General features: G+C 38.1%; 1 protein-coding gene across 1 annotated transcript in view; it reads right to left on the minus strand.

The window, feature by feature from the left end:
- PCDH15 (protocadherin related 15) overlaps positions 1-20,305 on the minus strand; it is a 1,723,534-nt gene that overhangs the window by 43,940 nt on the left and 1,659,289 nt on the right. Inside the window, exon 31 of the mRNA XM_032313059.1 lies at positions 16,198-16,286. Coding sequence (XP_032168950.1) covers positions 16,198-16,286 — 89 coding nt within the window. The remainder of the gene's footprint in view (positions 1-16,197; positions 16,287-20,305) is intronic.

Below are 20,305 nucleotides of genomic sequence, written 5' to 3' on the forward strand. Positions count from 1 at the left end.
GAAGACACAGCATAATTCCCGATTATGATCCATCTATGAACCACATAATCAGATATTAACATCTATGTATTATTAATATGCCTAGTTAAATATGCAAGAGGCATAAATCTTTTAAAATAGATCAATAAGGGCAATGCTTAACTGGACAAATACTTCCGGTAATTATCTAGTTGACCTAGATAAGCTCTGGCCTTTGGTGTTTGCTCATCTGGAAATAGGTCAATTTTTATAGATTATTCTTTGTTTAAAGAAAAGCACAGAGGAGAGACTAGAGCTCAGAGATCAATTCCTGATGCTTCATTATTTCCCTTGAAGTGTCTACCTAGGCACAGATGGCTCTCAAAAGTGGGTCCCATTTTTTCAGAGTTCTGCTTCTTTCCATTGCCTTTGTATTGAACTCAGAGCTCAGATCCCTTCTCGGCATCTTCTCGTGCCATCTGAGTTGTTTCCTTGTGAAGTCCAGTGTTTTGTGTATGGGGAAATGTTGTTGGTGTGGCAGTGGTATTACCACACTATTATACAGCATGTATTAAAGCCAGCTGGCATTTCAAGGAAAGTGGGATTTATGCAAAACCACCAGGCACTATTTGATGATACCATCTGAAGATACTTTAGGTCTATAGTGCAGAGAATGGACTCGACTGGAAAAATAAAAACAGTAATAGAGAAGTATTGATTGACTAAAATATTCTGTGAAAGATGCAGGTGGGCAGAGGATTTTCGCCTGTGGTCCACGCGGCTGCCCCACCACGACGCGCACAGCCGCCCCACGACAGCCCATACAGGTGTGCCCCCTGCAGAGGAGTGGGGCCATTAGCTGCTCCCCGTGCCCCTCCTGATTACCCAGCCTACTCACACAGTGGCTGCTTGCCCCAAGGACAATCCTGCCAATAAAGCCTTATAGAACGTTCTGTCCTCCCTCCCCAAGCTCCCTGGGAGACTTCCATGCCTGGCATTTTTCAAATAAAGGCTTATGCTAATTGTGCTCTGATTTTCTCCCACAGTTTTCAGTCACCTGCCCTCCCCCTCCCGCTGGCTTTATAGAATAAATGTTTGAAAGATGTACTAACATTAAATTTTAGAGTAAGAAATCTCAGACTCTGTTTTAGATTAGGATGGGGATGGGCTTATAGTTTATAATGTCATAATTGCTGAGTGGTTTATTACGTCATAAAGTGCATACTATTTGGCATACAATACCCCCTTTTACATGTGACAGTGTCGAATTTTACCTAAGCTTGTTGCTCCTGGACTACAACAAGGAGCCCCCAGCCAAATGTGTTACCAGGAAACTGCATAGTGCAAAGAGCCATTCTTCGCTAAGCCTTGGGAGATGCCAGGCACAGATCCTCCAAACTCCCATTTTTTGCCACATCCAAGATCAGCTGAACTGTTATGTCTCAACTGAGAAATCAAACCCACACACAAATATGCTTGTTAACCAAACATTGGTTAAGTGTTTCTCCTTCCTTCAAGTTTCTGGATTTTGAGCCACCCTTGGCCTATGACAGCATACATGCCCACAGGCCCCTCCTAGAATGGTGGATGCTGGGGCAAAACACTCTCTGGTCTAGATCCACTGTCCCATCACCTCACTTGCCCACAACTGGTCCTTTCTACCCTTGCTCACTGCTCCCTATGAAAGAATGACTTCTTCTGACTAAACTTTGAGTGCTGTCAACGTCTGGGTCAGACGGTGTTCCCTATGACAATGACCTTCTCCCTAGTACCTTAGTTCTTCTCTCCCGCTTAGAATAATCCTTAGAAATAAAGTTTCTCTTCTAAATCCAGATTTGTCTTTGACACACGGAATGGGTAGACAGCTAAAGGAGACTCTTTCTCACACTCCTATGCAGTCTTATTAAATAAGTGTGTATTACCAGCCAAAGGAGGTGAAAAGCAAAGAATTTTCAGCAAACTACATGAAACAAATGATTATTCATTAGCATCCCCTTTCCTCAATCCTCTATGTCTGCTGTGAAACAGCCACGAGACCCCAAATTTCCAATTGCATTAGCTGCTTTTCTCTCACTTGAGATGTGTGAATTCTCATCAGCACTGCTTAATTATAATTTAAAACTGTTCAAACAAACTACAAAACTGCAAGCTCTAAAGTTTGTTTCAGCCACTAAACATGGCAAACAAAAGCATGAGCAAGGCCTACTCAAGCCCCCACACCGCTGACTGTGGTAATGAACGGTCACCAGGACACCATCTACTCACGGCAAATGGAAGCCACCATGAGCCAAGGGTCAGTCATTGCCATCATGGACAAAACTATGTGCCTGGGACTGTGCTGTCCACACCAAGAACCGACCATAGTCCTTATTAGATAAGCAAAAAGAAGACATCGATAACAAAGGCACTACCACTCCTGTGACCCATGCTGACTCTTTTGGGTTTTATTTATTTATTTCTCTCCCTAAAAGCGCCCTGATTTCAATGGAGGAATTAGCCTGGTACCCAACATGCCTGACTGACTTAGATCCTTGGTCCCGTCCTGCCTCATCCCATGCCAAACACGACTGCAGGTGACACAGACCAGCCCCTCTTCTCTCTGAGAGTTTGGTTCTTGAGTCAAAGACACAAGAGCTTAGAAAGGTTGGAACCCCTCACTGAGGTGCCATGGGCTCATCACACTGAAATCATGCATGCACCTGCTCACCCCTGCGGTTTTTGCTTCCCTGGCCCCTGCACCTGTCCCTGTTCAAGGCTGCTCCCCAGCCAGCGTTCCTTCCTCCTATTGTCACTCTTGGCTCCCGATAGCTTCCAGCAAAGCTCCCTCCACTAAAATTAGCTTCAGCCCATTTCCAGCATATTAGATCTCGTAAGATGCATATTTCCTTTTAAGGTCCCGCTGTACCAACACACAAGTCCTTTTTCTAATTATCTCATGGAAGCAACATCTGTCTGATTTTCCTAGTCCCAGTCTAATCGGCCCTGCTAGACTCTTTGTAATTCCGCTGGCCATGTATTCTTTCTGCTTAAAGTTGTGAGGTTGCTCATTATAGAGTTTGAGAAGAATCTGTATTCTGGAAAAATCTAGTCATTTACATTTGCCCTGCATCTAAATTCTTGGGAGCAATGTATCAATTTCAAATACACATAGTGTAAACAAACACATAGCAGAATACTACTTGATTATAACAAACTTTCTCAAAACAAAGAATGGTCTTTGATATTCTAAGAAACAAATATAGTGCAAATCAATTATAATAGTAGTTACAATCATTAACCAAAACTTAAATTTTTAAGGGCTTATTTTTCTACTCTAGTTTAAAAGATCTGCAACTTACTCATAAAACTTAGTAATAGTTACTATGCCATCTCTAGACAAAGTTTCAAACACTCTAAAGTTCTAAATATAATGAACACAACATTTTAGAAGCATATACACACAAGTGTTCATATATGCATGTACTTATATAAAAATACATGTTTGTGTTACAGATGCGTATTTATATGTATATGTTTTATACACATATAAGTTTACATGAAAATACATCAGTATAAAACATTTTTTGTGTTACCACTTTAAACTAGTTTATAATTTAATTGTTTAATTGTTTAATAGATTTTTATAATAAATCCTGGATACATTAATAAATTTTGCAGTAAATATTGGAAGGTATATTTAATTGAATTTAAAAACTATGAAAATAGTTTTTTTCTTTAAATCATAAACTGAAGTCAGCAATGAAGAAGTGAGTCACTTAACTAATCTACCCTTAAGCCAAGTGTTTTTGGTAGAGGCCCCTAAATTTTAATTTACAGCATCACTTTATCTAGTTAGCTATATGTACCTCTTCAATGAGTTTCAACCAGACATTTCATTATAAAAAATTAAGTGTGGAGCCTCAGAGAAACAGTTTTATAGCTAAAGTAGGTATTTATTTATGGTTGATTTACCTTTTAGATTTTCATACTAAAATTATTACAGTGGCTATCTTTTTTTTTTTAAAGATTTTATTTATTTATTTGACAGAGAGAGATCACAAGTAGGCCGAGAGGCAGACAGACAGAGAGAGAGAGAGAGGAAAGCAGGCTCCCTGCTGAGCAGAGAGCCTGATGCGGGACTCGATTCCAGGACCCTGAGATCACGACCTGAGCCGAAGGCAATGGCTTAACCCACTGAGCCACCCAGGCGCCCCAGTGGCTATCTTTTTTTTTAAGATTTTATTTATTTGACAGAGAGACATCACAAGTAGGCAGAGAGGCAAGCAGAGAGAGAAGGGGGGAAGCAGGCTCCCTGCTGAGCAGAGAGCCCGATGTGGACTTGATCCCAGGACCCTGAGATCATGACCTGAGCCAAAGGCAGCGGCTTAACCCAGTGAGCCACCCAGGCACCCTAAAGTGGCCATCTTCTTAATTACCCATTTGGATGAATGGGCCAAACTAAAAATACTATTTAGTGGAAATTTCTGTAGCGGGGAGAAGCCCACTCCCTAGAAAAGGATGGGTTGGATTTTGGTGGGGGAGGGTCAGGGGTCGGATTTTTAATTGAGTTTCCCTCCCTGCCAAGAGTGACTGGTTAGGGACCCAGCCTGCTGCTGGCCCTTGGACGGAGACTCAAATTAAACCTCTACCACTTGCTATCTGCGTGTCTGGTGGAAATTACGACTTCTAAAAGCTTTGGGGAACTCCTCTGTACAATGGGAAAAGTAATCAGATCTACCTCAAAGGGCTCTGTGAGAAGTTAATTAAACAGCATCCATTAAGTGCACAAAACCCAACAAATAAAAAGAGCACCACAAAGATGTGTTATTTTGTTGTGGTTACAGAAATTCCTTGCATTTCCTGAGGGTAACCCCCACTTGGCCTCTGGTAGTTAATATAGACTGGATTACATTTAACCAGCAACAGAGGGACTCCACCTTAGGTACCAGTTACAGTGTTTCAGAACCCTGGCTAAAGAACCCAGTGCAGATAGCCACAGGGACCCAAGGCAAGCTTTCCTGATACCCTGCAGGGACTTCCTCTGTTTATATAGACCCTTAGAGACCCCACCATGGGAAACTGGACATCACACTTTGTATCTTCTATGATGTCTTGCAGGATATAGACATTCCCCCTCAAACTGGTATTTCACTCAGAAATGGTTAGGTCTTTTCACCAGAAGTGGTGTTTTTTTGTTTTTTTTCCATTTTTATAACTGATTCTTTTTTATTATTGTTGTTATTTTTTTTTAATTGGTCTGCTTCTTTTACTTTGGCCCTAACTGATGAAAACCAAGTTCAGAAAACCCTTCGCAGGGCTCGGTCTCATCGTCTCTGTAATCGTCTCACTCTTAACCCATTTAATTTCTTTCTATTCTGTTTGCTTTATTTTTATGACTCATGTTAAATGTGTATTACCTCGCTTTATAGCATGAATCATTGTAAAATGCCTGAAAATTCTCTTTGAATAGGTAGAACATTAAAAATAATTACATTTAGCATCTAATACAATTTAGATAGAAATGAAAATAACTGAAATATCATTTGTGTTGCTGCTGATACAAATAGAATTTTCTTATATAAACTTGTGGTTGAATTTATTTCTCATGTTTACAAAAGCCACAGCATGGACAGAAGTAAATTGTGCATAAATTGGAGAAAGTTAAGAAAAGAACCATATGTGCAATTAAGAGAGAGGAGACCTGGTCTTGCTGATCAGGTGTCTGAACTGAGTGGATGCACAAGGGAATGGTCTATTACCTCAGACCACAGGTTGGAACTGACTATTAAAAATATATAATAATAAGCTGTTTGGGGTGCCTGGGTAGCTCAGTTGCTAAGTATCCGATTCTTGATCTCAGCTCCGGTCTTGATCTCAGGGTAGTGAGTTCAAGCCCCATGTTGGGCTCCACACAGGGTACGGAGCCTACTTAAAGAAAACAAACAAAAAAAATAAGCTGTTCTATTTGACAAAATTTCTACACTATAAAACTTAAAAGAATATGATAGAAGAGTTTTGAAAGGAACAAATGCCCAGCATGTATTTTGAAAATCTTTATACAGCAACAGTGACTCACACCCTAAATCTGCCTTCTAGTTCTCTCCTCTTTGGTGCAAGCAAAAGCTCTGAAAAATACACTGAATGGAATAGTAGGATATTTGGGAAAAATACAACAAAGATTATGACACTCTACTTTTTTCTGCTTTTTCTCTCCAATTTTTCCGCAATTGTGTTTCCAAAGATTTTTTGATAAAAAGGTAAGTACAACAGGAAACTGGAAAATGGCTTTCTTCACTGTTTTTGTGAATGGATTTTACCTTTGGATTATGAGTAACCACTTAACCCAAATCACAGGATAAAATACACCTGTACAAATTAAGTTCTTCTACTAACTTTAACTTTATTCTATTAACTTTTGTATGTTCATAAGTGTTATCACTTATGTAAGTGATGTTAATAAATAGTTAATAAGTGATATATACATATATCATAATCCATAAATTAAAATAAGAGTATTAGAGCCAATATAGTGGTACCCTCATTATAATCGTCACTTATGAATTAAACTGATATCCCCCCTCAATCAAAATCTACTCTTCAAACTTGCTATGTTCTTAAACAGAATACCCCCTCCAATGTGACTTTACTTTTCTTTTTTTTGAAGATTTTATTTATTTATTTGTCAGACAGAGATCACAAGTAAGCAGAGAAGCAGGCAGAGAGAGAGGAAGGGAAGCAGGCTCCTGGCTAAGCAGAGCCTGATGCAGGGCTCGATCCCAGGATTCTGGGATCTTGACCTGAGCTGAAGGCAGAGGCTTTAACCTACTGAGCCACCCAGGTGCCCCAAGCCCAATGTTTTTTGTAAATGCATATTGCTGAGAAAAATGGGAGAGTGTGGCACAATTATATATTTAAATTTTCCTCTATTACATGTACCAGATGGCAAATATTAACTGAGAAAGTCGATCATTCCTCAGTACTTATTTCTCCCAAAGAAACTAGTATTGTTTTGACTATAATGATTCTGAAATTTGTTAATTAACAAATGACGCATATTCTGACCACTAAAATACAAAACAAACCTATTGAAAGCAGAACATCAGCACTCATAATTCTTTACTGAATTACTATACAATGGAATCTTTAGAAAAGGCAAACTCTAGTTGTAAATCCCTTGTTTTTGGTTAATTCCACATGTAGGGAATTATATACTTGACCCTCAAACACCACGGGTTTGAACTGCCTGGATCTGCAGATATATGGGTTTTTATAGGACAACACCTTCAATGTATTTTTTCTCCTCTATGATTTACTTACTATCACTGTCTTTTCTCTAACTTATGTCATCATAAGGATATAGCATATAGTCTACAGAACATACAAAATATGTGTTAATCAACAGTGTTATTGGTCAATAGCAGGATTTGTAGTTGAGTTTTTGGTGAGTTAAAGGTTATATGTGGACTTCCAACTGCAGGGCACCCCTGAGCCTTAAGTGATTTAAGGGTTAACTGTGTATGAGTTTGGACAATCCATGGGACATAAAATAAAATATAAGAATTTACCCTAATAGCAAAAATGAACTATTGGGACTTCATCAAGGTAAAAAGCTTTTACACAACAAAGGAAACAGTCAACAAAACCAAAAGACAACCAACAGAGTAGGAGAAGATGACATATCAGATATGATATGACATATCTGATAAAGGGCTAGTATCCAAAATCTATAAAGAACTTATCAAACTCAACACCCATGGAACAAATAATCCAATCAAGAAAGGGGTAGAAGAAGTAAACAGGCATTTCTGCAAAGAAGGCATCCAGATGGCCAACAGACACATGAAAAAGTGCTCAACATCACTGGGCATCAGGGAAATACAAAACAAATCCACAATGAGATACCACCTCATACCAGTCAGAATGGTTAAAACTAACCAGTAAGGAAACAACAGATGTTGGTGAGGATGCAGAGAAAGAGGAACCCTCCTACACTGTTGGTGGGAATGCAAACTGGTGCAGCCACTCTGGAAAACAGTATGGAGGTTCCTCAAAAAGTTGAAAATAGAGCTGTCCTAGGACCCAACAATGTCACTACTGGGTATTTACCCCAAAACAAATGTAGTGATTTGAAGGGGCACCTAAACCTCATTTTTTATTGTAGCAATATCCACAATAGCCGAACTATGGAAAGAGCCTAGATGTCCATCAACAGTTGAATGGATAACAAAAGATGTGGTACATATATACAATGGAATACTATGCAGCCATCAAAAGAAATGAAATCTTGCCATTTGCAGCAATGTGGATGGAGCTAGAGGGTATTATGCTGTGCAAAATAAGTAAATCAGGTAAAGACAATTATGATATGATCTCATTAATATGAGGACTTTGAGAAGACAGAGGATCATAGGGGAAGGGAAGGGAAAAATGAAACAACAAGGGACTGGAGAGGGAGACAAACCATAAGAGACTTAGTCTCAGGAAATAAACTGAGGGTTGCTGGAGAGGAGCAGGGTCAGAGGGATGGGGTGGATGGGGGTTGGACATTGGGGAGGGTATGTGCAGTGATGAGTGCTGTAAATTGTGTAAGACTGATGAATCACAGACCTGTACCCATGAAACAAATGATTCATTATATGTTAATTTAAAAATTTTTTAACTAAAAAATAAGAATTTACCCTAATATATCTGAAAGCTATTATTAGAAACAAAACACAAAGTACTGGGACTTTGAAACATTCTAACATAAGGTTAATCCTTACTGTAAATAATTCATATATTGAATATTCATCAAATAAATATTCATGTTATGCTCTGATGGCATACCTTCAAATAATAACTAAGAATTCATACAAAATGGGACATTGTAACCCTCCCAGATAGGACACGTGAAGGGAGACCTCCCCTCTTTGTAACTATGGTTCCATGTTTTTAGCTCAATACTAACACATTGGGGATAATTAAAAATTTTGCCATACGACATGAAATATGAATTGGACTTCAAATTCCTATCCTTTTTCACATTTCAAGGAATTAAGCATTAAAGATACTATGACAGTATGAATGAGTAACAACACTGAGACACTACATTGTAAAAGTCTGGTTGCATTCTAGGCTAGCTTCCATTCTGTGAAGAGCTATGACTTCTTACCACATCGTACATTCAAACTAAGTATTTGTGCTTGCAAAAAGAGAGGACTTCTCTTTCTCTGCCAAAATAAAGCCCTAAAATGAGTATTTCAGGAAAAAAAAAAAGAAAAGAAAATGAATTCTCTCGCTTTGTGTTGAAACAAAGAATCACCAAGGCTTTGAATAAAACCAAATCCTATTTACGTTTTTTTTTCAAAGAATAAGGAATTATACCTCAAATATTAAAAAGTAGGATTTCATTTTATGTTGTTTGTGTTTTATTTTTATGACTGGCTTCAATTTATTTTATAGTTATTACATGCCAATTACAGAAAATGTTGTTTTCAAGAGTTGTCTATTGAAATGTCTGTAGTTCATTCTGTTAAGAATTAGATCATTGACAGTCAGCTTCTGTTGATAACCTCCCCAACTTCAATCACATCTTGTGCTAAGTATACTTAAAATCAGCATATGATTGCCAATGCTTACAACAGTTTAATTTAAAATGCAGCAGAGAAGAAAGACTGCACGACTGAAGAAACTCTCAGGTACATACTAACATTCCATATGTTCCAGCTGGGTTTATGTGTTTTCACAGATTACCACTGGTTTCATGGGATTGTACCATGTCTGCTCACCATACTCACTCAGTTCATGAGGAATAAGTATGAGAGGAAAACAACCTTAATGCCAGGCTAAGGAAGTGACCGTGTACAGCAAATAACGGTATTTCAATTCACCACCGAGTTGGGAAATCAGCAGAATGATGATGAGAAAGAATTGGGCCAGGACATTTACGGATGGGAACCAAACCCTGTTCAAGTCGGCGCTCCCCAAGAACAAAACACTATTACTTTCCCACATATCATGTTACCAAATTTTTCAGTGGCTAAGTAAGAAAAATACTTGTTATTTTTTCCCACCTGCTCAGACCCAAAACCCAGGAGCCATTATTGCTTCTTGACTTTGCGCGTGCATCTAATCCATGACAAGTTTTAGAGGCTGCGCCTTGAAAATGTACCCTTGATCTAATCACTCCTTGTGTTCATCTCTACCTCCAGTCCAAGTCACGAAGGACCTCTCCCTGCACTCCTTCCTGTTACAGACACGCGGCGGGTTGCCTCATCTCCCACCTCATCTCCCACTCAACAACCTTGGAAAACATGAGCCACAACACAATTTCTCTGTGCAGAACTTCACAGGCAACACTGGCCAAAAGAAATATAATGCAAATTACATGCAAATTCAAAAATTTGAGTACCCACATTAAAGGACTAAAAACAAAAATGGTGAGATTAACTTAAATATATTTATTTCACTCAGTATACCCAAAGATTATCATTTCAGCATTTAATCCACCTAAAAATATTAATGATATTTTCCCTTTTTTGGGGGAGTAGCAATTTTTTTTAAACTTGATATGTATATTATACTTAGATCACCTTCCATTTGGACCTGCCACACATTCCAAGCACACAGCTGCCTAGTGGCTAGCTACTGGACAATCAGTTCTAACGATTTTGTATCTTACACAGAGTAAGATACTAAATCCTCCAAGTGGCCTGTGAGATGCTATATACTAATTTCCTATCTTGATAGGACAAGCATGCTCCAACAGCTGGGTTTTCACACCAGCAGTGTCCTCTCTGGGAAAACACCCTCCACACGCCAACCCCCATCAAAGCAGCCACACGGCTGGATCTCTTCCTTAATTCCTTTCTGCTTGGATTTCAGCTTAACAGTAGGCTTTCCTAGGTCATCCTATACAAATAGTACCTTTCTTCCATCATTTCATATTGGCATTTTTATTTGTTTTTATTGCCCTATTATTATATATTCTATATATAAATGTCATATACATATATATATATATAATAAAAATAAATAATATACTTTTGTTTCCCTTTTTCCCCAATAGAATATAAGCTCTATGGGAACAGGGACTTTGCTTTGTTCATTGCTAAGCCTCTAGTACTTACAACCAGTAACTACTTTTTATTCTTTAATAGATTTCCAGCTTCACATATGGATATTAAGACTTAAAGAGTTTAACTGAACAGTCCAAGACCTCCCAGCTAGTCACTGATGGTCCAGGGACTTGAGCCAAGGGTTCTCTGAACTCAAAAGAAACTGGCTTCCTGAGTAGGGGTCCAATTAAAAATCACTTGGGAATTTTACATTAGATTTTCCCTGAAAGAAAATTCTTACAGGAATTCTATTCCTATTCTTAAAGGAATCTGAATAGATTAAATAAGCATTTTTTTTTTTTTCCTGTTTCGAGAATGCAACACTCCAAGTTAGGATTTGACAAGTTAAAACACACAGGCTAAATTCAGGCTATTTTCTGTTTTTGGAAATAAAGTTTTATTTACACAAGTACTGTCATTAAAATCATTAAAAGAACGGTTTTTAAATTTTAAATTCCCATTAACATTTAAAAATTATAATGGAAAGAAATGATGTAGTAAAATAATTTAAGTAACATTATAAACATGGTTTTGAAATGTACTATTAGTCTATTAACATTCATATTTACAAGATTCTTATCTGTCCCTATAGAGATGGTGTCCTGAGTCCCCACTGACAGCTCTAAGTAAGGACAGGTTAAGAGTAATCAAAGCTAGATGTTTATGGATTTACCTTTCCATTTGATCTTTCCCCTCAAGACCAGTTTTTATTACACTGATGTAAAAAAATATATAAGTGCTAGTATTTATTGTTTACTGTTTCATAGGTTTTCTTTCCAAGATACTTCATAATTTTCCTCCTAGAAATATGTATCCTGGCCTGATTTCTGAAGTATGTTTTGTAACCTTAACCTAAGGAGCCATGGGTAAGTTAGGCAGGCACATTTCAGATGCTGCACCAATATTTCGTGGAGATGGGCCCTCCTCTACCAAGTCAATACATACTTCCGTAAAGTTCTACTATCACTGAATTTCCATATTGTACTGAAAGTAAGAGAAGTATTTGAGGAACTCCATGACCTAGATGATCAATTCCAATTCCTTCTAAGGACTTCTAAAAACGCCTTTATTTATATTTTTCAAAAATGCCATTTCTGCAGATTCTTAAAGATTTAAATCTTAGAATCCTAAGCTCCCTGTACTCCTTTGGGATCCATGGTAAAGTGGAAGGAGAACAGAGACACGAATCCAAAGGTTTCCTACCTTCCTCTTGAGACATCCTTGCTAGCAGTTTGCTGGTAAAGCGAGTTTCTGTATTCTTATTCTCCCAGCCATTAATCCCACTCCTTACCTGCAAGAATTTGTAAGAGAAACACAAGGCCCACGAGGAGATAAATCCTAAATTCCACCTAAAATACCTCAGAACATAAACATGAAAGGCCACCTATGGGCCCAGATTAAAAAAAAAAAAAAAAAAAAAGAAAAAGAAAAAAAAAAAAAGAAATATGTTTCCCTAGAAAGGAGCATTGGTTAATTCTATAAGCCCCAAATGGCGAAAGTCATAAAACAATTGTCAGTACAGCATTTATGTCCATTCAGGGGAATGGGGAGTGATCATTACCATTACTACAGCAACACCCCTTTGAAGGAGCTCTGTATTTTGCCATCAAAGGATACTGACCCCGTCTGCAAAACCTTCCTCATCATGAAATGAATGTATTAGGTCATTACGTTTTTCTTTTATCAACCCTCCCAGTCTGCCCTGATTTCATGCTTCCTGAGAAAACTATGGATTATGATCTGGCCTCATTTATGGGTCTGCTTAAAGGAGGAAGTGAAAGTGATGATGATAAGAATTCAAGTTTCCCACTTTGTAGGGTGAGGCTGTCTCGTGGGAGATACAGAAAATGGCTTTGGTGACGGTGTGACTTGCCATCAAAGAATGTCTATAGGAAATGAGTGTGCTGGTGAGCGTTTCCACCAGAGCAAAGAACTCCTATGTTTATTTAACATCCTCACATGATCTGATCATTCTTACTCTCTTCTTACTTAGAGCTGGGGGTGGGGGAGGGGACCAGGACACCATCTCTACAGGGACAATTATGAATCTTATAAATATTAACGTTAATAGACTAATAATACATTCTAAAACATTTTTATAATGTTCATAATGTTATTTAAATGAGGGTTTTGGAGGGGGGGAGGTGGGGAATGGCCTAGCCTGGTGATGGTATTAAGGAGGGCACGTATTGCATGGAGCACTGGGTGTGGTGCATAAGAAATGAACCTTGGGACACTGAAAAATAAAAATTAAAAAATAGTTTTACTACAAAAAAATCTTTTTACTACATTATTTCTTTCTATGATAATTTTTAAATGTTAATAGTAACTTTTAATCTAAAAACAATACTTGTAATTTACTGGTTTTAATGATAATACTTGTGTAAGTAAAACTTCATTTCCAAGAACAAACAGCAGCCAGAAGTTAGCCTGTATCCTTTAACTAGCCAAGTCCTAATTTAGTGTATTATCCACTCCAGATTACAAAACAAACAAACAAAAAAGCAAAAAGAGAAAACAAACTTATTCTCTTCAGATTCCTAGAACTGTCATCCCATTGTTTACATGGTTACACGTGTATATCTCTTCTTCCCCTGGATGCTCAGCGAGTGTTTGGTGCAGACTCAAGCTGAATCAGATCTAACAGTCCTTATCATGACCGCTAGCAGCTTTCGGAAAGGAATCGGAGAAGCAACACACCTTATGATCCCAGCCACGTGACATTCTGGAACAGACAGAATGATGGAGACAGTAAGGATGAGAGGGTGTGGGGGGAAGAGAGGAGAGGGGTGGAGAGAGAGGACTTTCAGAGGAGTGGGTCCATTCTGTACCACTATTACCGTGAGAGACAGATGTCATTACCCTTTAGCACAAGTCCACAGAATGTACGCCACCGACAGGAAACCTAACATTAACTATGAATTAGGCGTGATTCTGATGTGTCGGTGTAGGTTCACTGGTTGTAACAAATGTATCAGAGTCGGGTGGGAGATGGAGATAGTGAGGGAAGCTGTGATTGGTGGGAGAGAGAGCATATGGGAATTCTGTCTGTATCTTCCGCTTCAATTTGCTGTGAATAAAAATTTACTCTAAAAAATAGAGCTTATTTTTTAAAGGGACCAGAAATTTTTATTCTTAAGAATCTCTAAATTAACACAGATTTTTAAAAACCTACAATAAAGAATTAGGCATTTGCCCTCCATGCTTACTGCATGAGCAAATTTATACTTAATTCTTTCAAAAAGCAACAACACAGGATTGGCACTCTTGTTCCAATTTTCACGAGGGGGAGGTGTGGCCCTAGGTGTGAAATCGCTTGCCTGGAGGTCACACACGGCTACAATAAGATTCAAACTTGTCTGTTTGAATTCATCATCTGAACTCCAAACTCAACTGCCCTCTTTGGAAAGAATGGAAAAACTGGGGTCTCTGTCTTTACCCTCCAGACTGGGTCACTAACCTCATTTCTTAGAATCTCTGTTACTCCTTGAAGAGTCACAATTCCCATTGTCCTGGCTGATATTTTTTAGTTTTCGACAGCAACCCCATGATATTGGCTTTATTAGTTTCTGTGAACAGATGACTAGAAATGGGGAGGCAGTCTGGGGAGGCTGATGTGATTTGCTCCCGCTCTGGTTTCTAAGCTAATGTCACAGAACTCAAAGGTCCTTCCACAGGAATACATTTCTCTCAAGACTTGAAAGATGCCTGGTTTTTCTCATTGAGAGCTTCATTTCCACTTAAGAAGAAAAAAAATATAAACTTCTATGAAATTATACTTCTTTCTGGTCATTTTTTTTTCTGGTTTCCCTCAATTTTGTCTCCATATGAGAAAGGGGAATCATGATTTTGCTTGTGTAAAATTTTCATTCAGTAAAATGCATTGAGTGCCCACAATATGTCTGGAATTATAGCAATGGAAGACAGGTCTCCTAGCCTCAAGGAGCTTATACTTCAGTGGGGAACTGACATGCAATGAAAATATTAGATAATGCTGTGAAGAAAAAATAGAGCAGGATGAAGAGCTACCAGCTGAAGATGTTTCTACCATCTTCTGGGTGGTATAATCAGAGAAGGTTTGCTTCCATAGATAACATTATGCAGCTTAGAGACAGGCATGATTCTAGATTTTTGCAGGTACAATCAGCTATTTTTCTGACGAAGACTAAATATGTGTAAACATCCTTCGAAGAAGTAAACCAGATACTGCCTGATTGATATTCCAAGCATACACATTGAGAATCACTTTCTCCATAGGACATTGCACATGACACACAAAGGTTAAGTTTGTGAGAGGTCAAGGAATAATTGTTATAGAGCACATATGTTTTCATTAGGAGAAGCACTCATGATTTCATCAGTGCTTTTCCTATTGTATTTGACACATAATTACAGAAAGTTTAGCTGTTGATAGCTGATGCTTCTTCAGGCAGCATGGAAGTGAAAGATACTTTGTTAGAAAGCAGCAGTGATAGCTGACATCTGTCTGCCTGAACTCAAGTGAAGACGCGGAATAACAAGAATGTGTCCCGGTGAAAATTAGGAAATGACGTCGGCTAGGTTCAGGTCGTACAGAGTGAACTAGAAAGGCATCTTAATAAGTCTCGATAGCATTCAGAATATTAGAGAATGAGAGCTTCATAAATAGGCACAACTTTGAGTCAGCAGTGGCGTGCCACAATGTGACATACATTCTAGAATACTTCAAAGTATGTATTGGTGAAAGTTAGTCTTCATGATTTTTGAAAGCGTAAGCTTGAGCCATCTAGATACATCACTATGAGAAATAGCATTCCCTGGACCAGCTGGATTGCTGAGATAATGAACTTTCTGAATAATTTGGGGCCATAAAATCAAGATATATATGCTCTAATAATGAATATTAGGATTTACTTGTATGCAGCATTCTGAGGTTATGTTGATGCATCAGTCAAAGCATCCTGAGTAAGATCTTCTCACATCTCATTTCCATACCTACTCGAAGGCACGCTCACCAGCTTCCCTTGTGTTAGATGAAGCTGTTTCAGGAAAAGGGTAACCTGAATTATTAAAATGACATATTGTAATATATGTTTCATCAGAACGCTCTAAAAATTTGAAGGACCTAATCCAATCATATTATAGCCAAATGCAAATCAATATATAAGTAAGCAAAATCCATTACTCTGTAAGATCTTCTATCTTCTTTTCTACCAGAGTCGGGGGCACATTGGAAACGATGACCTGCATGTCCAGCTGATTGACCACGGAAACCTGCAGGAAGTAAAGCCAGAGTCTGTTCAGAACTCAGCAGCATTTCTTTTTCTTTTTCTTTTCTTTTCTTTTTTTTTTTTTTTAATTATGTTCAGTTAGCTACAGTATAGTACATCATTAGTTTTTTATGTAGTGGTCAATGATGCATCAGTTGCATATAACACCCAGTGCTCATCACATCACATGCCCTCCTTAATACCTATCACCGGGTTACCCCACCCCTCCACTCACCTCCCTTCTGTAACCCTAAGTTTATTTCCTAGGGTCCAGAATCTCTCATGGTAGAATAAGTCTCACTTGGGTGCCTGGGTGGTTCAGTTGGTTAAGCAACTGCTTTCAGCTCAGGTCGTGATCCTGGAGTCCTGGGATTGGATCTGCATCAGGCTCCCTGCTCAGCAGGGAGTCTCCTTCTCTCTCTCATTCTCTCTCTCTCTCAAATAAATAAATAAAATCTTTAAAAAAATTAAAAAAAGAAGTAAGTCTAACTTACTTAGACTTCTAGTGTGGTTGATTTGTGTGTTTGTTTTGTTGGTTATTTTCTAAGGCATGAAAGAAGATGCATTTATTTTTCTAACTGGGTTATTGAAGGGCGCTCAGGATAATGGAAAACCCAAGTTTTACAAACCTCAAGAGATCACCTATCCAGTGTGACTAGGAAGCTGAGATATGACTAGTTTGAATAATTCACTCTATGGGATCATCACACATAGTCTTCATGTTAGCTTCAGCCAATTCTATGTTTGTGTGAATAAAGAGATAGATACACATTTACATGTGGGACTAAAATAAGCTAGTTTAGCAGCTGTTTACAAATCAATTCTATTCACTAACATTTATGGAATTCCTTTTATGATCTTACTTAAAAAATGAAAAACAGTATTTATTCAGCATGTGTAAACTATCATTTACTTTTTTCCCCTCAATACTCCATAGGTTTTCACTCATTTAATTATAAATATGACCATATCAGGTAGTTATTACTATAATTCCACTTTTTATTTACTTATTTAAAGATTTATTTATTTTTTTAGAATGAGAGAGAGCAGATGAGCAGGGGGAGGGGCAGAGGAGGAGGGGAGAATCTCAAGTAACCTCCACACTGAGCCTAGAGTCAGATGCAGGGCTCCATCCCATGATCCTGAGATCATGACCTGAGTGGAAATCAACAGTTGGATGCTTGACTGAGCCACCCATTTCACTTTTTAAAAAAGAAAAATAACAATGAGCCTTTTCATCCCTAATGAATATTGCCATGTGGGAGAAAAGGTCCAGATTTGCTGGACCTTGCTATTTTTCAAGAGAAGAAATCCAAAATATTATACAAAATATTTCAAATAAATAGAAATCTTTCAAACCATGTGTGAGTCTCATAATTTATGTGTACAGACTAAATTAAGCCAGGGATCTGTCTCAATACCACCTTGGAGCAAACACCAGCAGTTCCAATCCTGTACCTCTAACTCATTATTGGCATCTGGGACCCTATGTCCAAATTTCCCACAAATGTGTACATGGATCCTGATTGTGGCTTTACCGAAAAAACAAAACAAAACAAAAGAAACAAACAAATAAAAATGGACTTCATTAGAAAAAGGGATTAACACACTTTTTTTTTTAAAACGATTTTATTTATTTATTTGACAGAAATCACAAGTAGGCAGACAGGCTGGCAGAGAGAGAGGAGGAAGCAGGCTCCCTGTTGAGCAGAGAGCCCGATGTGGCGCTCGATCCCAGGACCCTGGGATCATGACCTGAGCTGAAGGCAAAGGCTTTAACCCACTGAGCCACCCAGGTGCCCGGATTAACACACTTTTTGTGTAACTTTTTTTATGGGTTCTCTTTCTTTCCTGGTCTCAGTCTGAATAAAGAAACCCTAATGAAAGTCAAAGACACAAGGTGGAAAGAGTTCCAGTCCCTAAATCTCCATTTTCTGGAATGCCATCAGGAATACCACCCAGCCATGTACACTCTTGTTGTGTCCTGTGAGAGAAACATACAATGTGTTAGGTTAAGCCCCTGAAATGTTTTGGAGTTTAGGGTTAAAAAGTCAGCCTACCATGACAAACACCCAGGGCTCCATTACGTAGGAGTGCTAGATTCTTAGTAATTAGAGGGCAACAAAAAACTAGAATGTTAGTTTATGTGGGTGCAGGGAAGTGGTAGGATTTCCTTTTGTATAATTACGTTTTAAAGTTTCAGAACTCATTTATAAGTAATCTTTTGGAAAGAAATCAATTCATGTGCTGGGGACTCAATCTGGGAGCAAAATTTGGCCTTGACGATAGTAATAACTCTACCATTTGTCTTTTAAGGACAGCTGGTACTTTCTCTTTATTCAGAAGGATAAAGTACTTACTCAAGGGAATTTTGAATTTGCTGATGAGTTTTGGGGCTAAATTCTGACTGAACTAACAAAATGAATTAAGATTTAAGATCCTTCAGGAGCGCATGAATGGTTCAATCGGTTAAACATCTGCCTTTGGCTCAGGTCATTACCCCAGGGTCCTGGCACTGAGCCCATTGTTAGGGAGTCTGCCTCTCTCCTGCTTATGCTCTCTCTGTCCAGTAAATAAACAAAATCTTAAAAAAGGTTTAACTTGCCTCAAAATATATACATATTAAGCTTACAATTTATCAAAAAGATTTTTTGATCTTAACTTTTGAAGACATACTTTTGTATTAAGATAAAAAACAATGTAGTTGCAATTCTGATAAAGTAACAAAATTCAGATTGCATGTAACTCAGAAGTATTTGTCTCAGATTGACCTATAAGTAGTTACTTTAGAAGTTTTAAATCTCCTTGAAGTATAATCATGATTTATAGAGAACACATACATCTTTCACTATGCTGGCCAAGAAAATAAGCTAATATAGTTTAAATTTTGATCTTTCAAAGGAATGCTAATTCCCTGAATCTTGACTTTATCTATTATCTATAATAAGGGTATTTAAATGCTTAAGATTCCTAGATTTTATTTGTTACTTTTCTGGTACAGTCTTTATGCAAATAATTCTGGAAATACACATGTCAGTTTATTATACCAACTATAACAAGTCTGCTTATAAAGACTATTTAAAAACGTAGTTCTATCACTGTGGATTAAAATTATGAGCGGCAGTCTAAAGAAGGAAAAGTAATATTTGTGAAGCACAATATTCTAAAACCAGAGCTTCCTAGTTGATATATCCTATTATTTCTAAGTCCTTTTAATCCTTCTTCATAAATTGCTCAGTTTTCCTTTTTTCTGCCCTTCCATTCATTCCCAAACAGTGTAGACAGTGCTGCCCAGTAAAAAAAAAAAAAAAAAAGAAAAGAAAATAATAACAACATAAGCCACACATACATGCCTGATATGTAATTTCAAGTGCTCTGGTATCTACAATAGGGTACCAGAGGATAAAAAAATAATGAAAGCCATCTAATAATACACTTAACCTAATATATTAATAGAGCATCATTCTCACACATACTGAATACCAAACAACTTATTAAGTAGACATTTTTCACTTTTTTATACCAAGTCAATGAAACTCAGAGTGCATTTTATGCTTATAATACATCTCAGTGTGATAGCGTCACAAAGGCAAGTGCCCGGTGACCACATGGGACAAATAACTCACACTCTGCGCAGCAAAGCTCTAAAGAGCTTCACCGTGTCTTGTGTCGACTGGCCACTAGCCACTGTCTGTCCTGACCGGCCTCTGGTGCAATCCCACTTCTCTTAAAAAGGAAGAAGTAGTTTAATTATCTTTTTCAGATAGCTTTGTATAGTCTTTGATACCCTTCCCAAACTCAAGTGGTAGTCGAAGATTAGTTTTTTTTTTTTTTATTTCCAGCATAACAGTATTCATTATTTTTGCACCACACCCCGTGCTCCATGCAATCCGTGCCCTCTATAATACCCACCACCTGGTACCCCAACCTCCCACCCCCCGTCCCTTCAAAACCCTCAGATTGTTTTTCAGAGTCCATAGTCTCTCATGGTTCACCTCCCCTTCCAATTTCCCCCAACTCCCT

This window comes from Mustela erminea, chromosome 14 (genome assembly GCF_009829155.1).
Source record: "Mustela erminea isolate mMusErm1 chromosome 14, mMusErm1.Pri, whole genome shotgun sequence".
NCBI lineage: Eukaryota > Metazoa > Chordata > Mammalia > Carnivora > Mustelidae > Mustela > Mustela erminea.